Source organism: Hipposideros armiger, unplaced genomic scaffold, assembly GCF_001890085.2.
Source record: "Hipposideros armiger isolate ML-2016 unplaced genomic scaffold, ASM189008v1 scaffold_168, whole genome shotgun sequence".
Taxonomy (NCBI): Eukaryota; Metazoa; Chordata; class Mammalia; order Chiroptera; family Hipposideridae; genus Hipposideros; species Hipposideros armiger.
The window spans coordinates 2908696-2915808 of NW_017731518.1; the positions used below are offsets into that span (position 1 = coordinate 2908696).

At 39.5% G+C, this 7113-nt stretch overlaps 1 protein-coding gene across 1 annotated transcript in view; it reads right to left on the reverse strand.

Moving 5' to 3' along the window:
* LOC109387761 (small subunit processome component 20 homolog) overlaps nt 1-7113 on the reverse strand; it is a 103994-nt gene that overhangs the window by 16145 nt on the left and 80736 nt on the right. Inside the window, 5 exon segments of the mRNA XM_019651865.1 lie at nt 894-1060; nt 2217-2384; nt 3907-4005; nt 6444-6600; nt 6828-6967. Coding sequence (XP_019507410.1) covers nt 894-1060; nt 2217-2384; nt 3907-4005; nt 6444-6600; nt 6828-6967 — 731 coding nt within the window.

Genomic DNA, 7113 nt, shown 5'->3' on the forward strand with positions numbered 1-7113 from the left:
GGCTCTAAGCAACAGCGTCGCTGGTTCGATTTCCATATGGGCCAGTGAGCTGCACCTGAGCTGAGCTGCCGCTGAGCTGCAAACAGGTGGCAGGCTGGCTCAGCTGGTGAGAGTACGTGCCCCTGACAAGGTTGATTGTTCGAGATGGTGGGCTACACCTGCCCGCAACTAAGACTGAACTCGGCACCTTGAGCTGAGCTGCCACCCGGATGGCTCAGGGGATAGAGAGAGCCCTCTTAACAAGGCTGCCGGTTCGACTCCCGCATGGGATGGTGGCTACACCCACCTGCAACTAATTGAACACAGCACCCTAAGCTGAGTGGCGCGACTGGACTTGGAGCTGAGCTAGCTGCGCCCTCCACAACTAAGATTAAAGGACAGCAGCTTGGCTGTTCCCCTCCCCCAATTCCCCAACCAAAAAAAAAGATGAACAGTGAACAGCAAGGGGACACTCCCTTTCTTTGATATCTGAAAACAAATGCTAAGGCGTGTCTTTTAGAACACAAAAGCAAAATCCAAAGAAAGCTTACTAATAAGGTATTTTAAAATCTTTTAAGGTCTAAGTCTTTGATCAGAACAAGAGGGATGTATTTAAAATCTATCCTAACTTTTGATTGAATAAATATTCCAAATAGAAATGTCAGAGAAATGCCCAAAAAATCAGCTGCTGTCACGTTAGCTACCCCATTCATCAGAAAAATAATCTCATGTTGAGATGTACCACTTGGAAGGACCTCAGCCCAAATACCACAAAATAGTACCATCTTATAACTCAGATAAATATAATTTTTTAATAAAGCAAATTATTAAATTAACTCACTTAAAAGTAAATAAGAATTGAATGGTTTATCAGAAGCAAGCACTTAAACGATAGTTGTTTTTTTCAAACTTACTTTTCTTTCTCTGTTAATAGGGGGAGATTTTCACTGACCAATCCATAACTGAGCAACAGAATGGATTCTGCTGTCATTTCCTGATTGACAATTAATCCTGCAATGATTCGGCGTAAGGTTTCATGAACTTTCCGGGCCAATTTTAAACTCGTGGTATTTTGCAAGATCTGTAGGCAAACACAAATGTCATGCTGAGGTAACACTGAATTTTGATTTGCTGTAATGTGGCTTTTGTGTGTGTGTGTGTGTGTGTGTGTGTGTGTGTGTGTGTGTGTGTGTTTGCTTTTTAATATTTTTTTTCTAATAAAAAACTCCCACAATCTTAGTAATATTTTAAAGAGACAGGCTATATAGTCAAATTTACTCATAACCTCAACACCAGAGATAACCACTGTCAGCAGTGCGTATGCCTGTGAATTTCTTGCAGTCCCTGTGTGCTCTTTGTTGGTGAGGACTGAGGGCACACAGCTGGAGATATGTGACACTTGTAAGATGTCAACCCTCCAAGTGCATTCAAAACTACTTTGCAAAGGTGGAGGGATTTGACAATATACGTGGAAAATACATGAGCTCTGTTGACTCTTTTCATCCTCGAAATATCTAACATTCTTAGATCAGACTAAATGCATTTCTAGGGACAATTATGGGGTTAATCTAGCACCAAAACATTGGGAATTATAGTCAATTCATGACACTAGATAGTGCTTTTTCCTCTAGTTTTAGTACATAAAACTAATAAAGTGAATTAATAACATTTATCAAATGTTCACCCCTGTAACAGGCACAGAGAACACTATCCCTGCCCTATAGGAAGCAGAAAGAAACAGCAGGAAAATGTGAGCTTTGGATCAGAAAGATCTGGAACTAAGTCTTGACTTTTCTCCTTACCCATGATCCTTGCTACCTTCCCAAGGCTGAATTTTCCTATCTCTAAGATAGAAGCACCATCGATCTCACAGGGTGGTTGTACAGGTTAGAAGAGATAATGAAGCACAATGTTTAGAACATAATATGTTCAACAAATGCCAATTTTCTTCCTCTTGGCAATCTGAGAGTAGCAGTGTGACCCCAAAGGCCTATATTCTTAGCTGCTGACTGTACAATTCCCCTTCACTTCTATTCTTATTGCTTTTCCTTCTGCATTTCATGGCTGACACCAGGGACTCTGATTCTTGGATTAGACTATTCAACTCAGGGCTGCCAGCTAGTGACCATATGGTAATGATGTCCTTTGCACCAAAGCACATGGTGATCAGGTGCAGTGTGAAGGTTTGCACTGCCAGGCTCTTTTCAAGATCTGTTGTACTACATTCAATTCCTTACCTCTTTCAGTGGAAGGATAAGTTTTGTAACCTGATCTTTTCCTACAAATTTGCCCAGGATTTCATAAGAATCGTAACTCTTGCTTCTTCGTGCCTCCATGACTTTGGAGAGGATCTGCTTTACTTCTTTCTCTTCAGCAATGGCACCAAACAACTCGTGGTTAAAAATCTTTAGAAGAAAAAGGCCAAATGGCAATTATGTACACTCAGCAAGATGTGCCAACGTAAGGTCTTTGGAAAGAGTATTGGTATGTCCAAACCAAGGAAAACCAGTTGGACTGGACTGAAATTAGTCAGTAGGAATTTCTATTAGATTTCACTTTTTTCAATATAGTTTGGGGACCAATGACTAAAACAACAAACAAATACAGAAACACCTGAAGGTTTACACTAATGAGAAATAAAAGAAGAATACAGTAAGTCCTCAATGTCATCGATAGGTTCTGCGACCTAAAGTAAAATGACATACGAACCAGTTCTGACATAAGAATGACAAACAAAACCAGTTTTACCATCGGCTGACCAATACAAACAAGAATTAAGTTCCTATGGCATCTCATCAATATTATGATGATATGATGCTATTTAAACACCTGCTGTACTCCACAGATTTACCATATAACTATGTAATATACAGACAGGTACTTCTCTGATACTACCAAAGAGTAACTTAGTCTCTCTTTAAGAAATTCTCATGATATTTGCAACTTAGATGTTATTGAAATTAATGCATTTAATTCAAGGTTAGAGTCTACATTTTTGAATAAATGAATTAAAGGTTGTGTGACAAATTTAGTTGTCTTCCTAATCCTGACCCCCAAATTATCAAATTATCCAATTTTAAAAGCTGATTGTAAAGTGAAGGGATTAAGAAATACAAATTGGTAGTTACAAAATAGTCACGGGGATGTAAAGTACAGCATAGAGAATATAGTCAATAATGTTGCAACAACTATGTATAGTGCCAGGTGGATATTAGGCCAACAGGGGGCAGGAATCACTGCATAAATTATATAAATGTCTAACTACTATGTGTACACCTGAAACTAATATAAAATAATATTGACTGTCAACTGTAACAACAAAAAAAATATAATAAAAGTTATATTTAAAAAAAAAAAGATTATGACCAGCTTTATTACAGTGGTCTGGAAGAAAACCACAGTATCTCTGAGGTATGCCTGTATGTACAAATTATTAAGGTAGTTGAGCAATTCTCAAACTAGGCTATGAGTTTACAACATTTTTATGAATAAATTTCAAAATGCTTCTGAAGTTCATATGCATACCTCATTTGAAAAGGATAGGAAAAATCGATTGTTACTAATTTTTCACTGTTATAAATAAACCTCTGGTAAACATACTTTTATATAAACCCCAGACTACATCTCTGATTATTCTTTTAAAACAGATTCTTGAAAGTGGTTGAAATTTCTGCTCATTTCCAAAGCTCTTGATATACAATGTCAATTTCCTTTCCAGGAAGGCTGTACCAACCCATGACCTAGTAGCAATGGCCGAGTGCCTATCTCACTTCACTTGAGACTTAGCTTTTTAAACCCCACTAATCTAGATGAGATAGTACGTTATTTTCATTTTTATAGGCTATTATTATCTCTTACTTTGTGAACTTTTTTGTGTCCTTTGCCCACTTAAAAAAAAATTTTAGAATTCCTTTCTCTAAATCTTACCTCAATCATTATATCTAAACAAGAGTCCAAATCCCCGACGTGTAGCTTGTTGGTGAGGCCATGCAGCAACATGTAAACAGTGAAAGTCAGCACGTGGACCTAAAATGAAATGCAGAATAGGAGTATGAATGGTTAGAAAACCACACTAGGAAAGACGAGATCTGAGAAGCACTGCAAAGAGAGCCCTCCGAGTACATAATCTGTCATTACTGCGAGAAGCTTTGAGAAATGACACATACTTATGCCACCATCTAAAATCCTGTAACCAAATGGTCACTTTGTACAAAAGATGCTCAGAAACATATTGCCATGCGTAGGATTATTGTGACTAAGGCAGGCCAGTGGTTTATAAAGAAGGGCATGAGGGTCGAACTTTAAAAACCAACCTGTGAATTAAGGAGCTTTCCGATACTGAATACAATCGAAGCAGGTACATCAAGTGTTATGAAGAAAACAAATAAGTTTTTGCCTCAAGGGTAACTAAGCATAGCTAACATTCCTAAGAGCTTACCATGGCAAGGCACATATCAATACCTCACATGTATTAAGTCACTTAATTCTCACCCACTCTATCTATGATGCAGGTGCCATGTTATTGGCATTTTTCAGAAGAGGAAGCTGAGGCACAGAGAAGTCAAGTAATTTGTCAAACAGTTACCCAAAGAAATCCACACTCAGACACATCATAATCAAACTGCTGAAAAATAAAGACAAAGTCTTTAAAGCAGCCAGGGCAAAACATTACTTGGAGGGAAACAATGATTGGAATAACCGGATTATTCATCGGGAATGCCAGAAGGAAGTGGCACAACATTTTTAAAGTGTGAAAGAAAGAATGTCAATGCAGAATTACACTGGATCAAGTGACAATATCCTTCAGAAATGAAGGTGAAATGAGGACATTCACAGATGAAGGAAAATGAGTAGAATCTGCTGCCACCACACTCGCTCTACAAGATGGCTGAAGGAAGTTCTTCAGACCGAAGAGAAATGATGCCACTAAGAAACTCAGACATTCAGAAATGGGGGAGGAGCAATAGAAATGATAAATATCTGGGCAAAATAATAGAACGCCCTTCTCAAATTCTTTAACATGTGTTTGACAATTAAAAGCAAAAACTCTAGTTTTCAATATGTGGCAATGTAATACATAAACAAATATAAAACCAAAGGAGACGGGTGAAGGAGACCTGTATGGTGGTAAGGTTTCTATGTTCCACTTGAACTAGTAAAATACTGAATCTCAGTAGATTATTAAAAGTGAGTGTGTAGGGACGGCCGAGTGGCTCAGTTGGTTAAGAGCGTGAGCTCAGAGCAACAGTCGCCGGTTCAAGTCCCACATGGGCCAGGGAGCTGCGCCCGAGCTGAGCTGCCCTGAGCTGCCAACAGGTGACAGGATGGCTCAGCTGGTGAGAGCACATGCTCCTAACAACAAGGTTGCCGGTTAAACTCCCGCATGGGATAGTGGGCTATGCCCACCCGCAACTAAGATTGAACATGGCACCTTGAGCTGAGCTGCCCTGAGCTGCCTATGGGCAGCCGGCTGGCTCAGTGGTTAAGAGTGTGTGCTCTTAGCAACAAAGTTTCCGGTTCCACTCTGCAAGGGATGGTGGGCTACACCCTCCTGCAACTAAGATTGAACACGGCACCTTGAGCTGAGCGGCCATGAGCTGATGACTGGCGGCCAGATGGCGACAGACTTGGAGCTGAGCTGGTTGCGCCCTCCACAACTAAGACTGAAGGACAACAACTCAGCTGTTCCCCTTCCCTGATTCCCCAGTTAAAAAAAAAAAAAAAAAGTGAGTATGTAAATGGTAATCCCTAGGGCATCCACTAAAAAACTGTACAAAGAGAGATGGTCAAGATGAATAGTGATATTTTTTGTGTGTCAGACTTATGTGGCAAGTAGGAACCTTACCTATGAACAAAGTAAGACACAGAAGGTGAAGCTAACTACCAGGAGTCTTGGCTGGACTTGAACAAGCTAGTGTCCCTCTACCTTGAGATCACCTGGGGAGCTTATTAAAATGCAGCTTTTGTAGGTCAGGCACAGGGCCCTGAACTCTGCATTTCTAACAAGCCCCCAGGTGCTGCTGGTGGACCTGTCCAGGGCCCACACTGGGAATAGTGAGGCACTGGCCAGCCACGTGACTCAAGGAGCTTTGTGTTCCTCCTGGAGAGCTGATTATTTTTGTGACTTAAGTCACCTGCTTCAACTCTCAAACAAGTGTGTGTGCTCTTTATTGTTCACATTTGTGGCAATACATTCAACAAGAGGTTTTTTAAGAACTCAGAGGATGCAGAATTGGTATCGAGTGATTGGAGGTAATGTAACCTAGGCCTATACAGATTTTTACAAAAATCAAATCTAGGAGCTTTTAAAAATACTGATTAGAAGCTTTTGAATATTATTGCTTGCTATCTCAGTGGATCAACTTTACTGAAGATAGACCCAAAGCACCGTGACTGATAGTATTCAAATTGCAAACATTTGAACTCCAACCCAACTTGAATATTAAGCACATGGTGCAACTTACCTGATATCCACGGACAAGGGTAGTCTGTAATTCTTTTAAAATATATTGTAGGTAGTGCACACCCAGATCTTCTATTATTTTTGCAAGAGTGCTGCGTGCAATGTCTCTGATTTCTTGTGCTCTGTTCTTGAGGAGGGCACACACTTTCAGCAAAATACTAGAAAATGAGAAATGGAAAAACGACTAATCATAAAAACAGAAGCAAATAAAAATCTAAACATCCTTTTCTCTCTTAATGGCTCCTAACACAATTTCCCAACTGGGATTCTAAACCACAACACATGGTAACAGTGCTTTTCTTCCTGACAAAAGAGATTCAAAAGTCAGGAAGAAAGAACCAATTTTGAGTTTCACGGAACTTTTCCAATTTGTCACACAACCTACCTTGGCAGATTAGTTTCCATAACTTCGTGTGGGAGGGACTGCATTAGCTTAACCATGGCAAAAGCTAAAGGAACTCGAACTACTTCCTCGTCATTCACAACCTTGGATTTTATGAGCTTGTGTTCTTCTTCCCTTTTTGACTGTAAGAAAAGTTCAGGTTAAACTAAAACAAAAATACACAGATCAGAGACCTACTAACACTGCAACCTTTCATTTGAAAGAGAAACTCTTTTGATATATATCTTATGTGCACTTCTTTTTTTTTTTTTTTTTTTTTTTTTTTTTT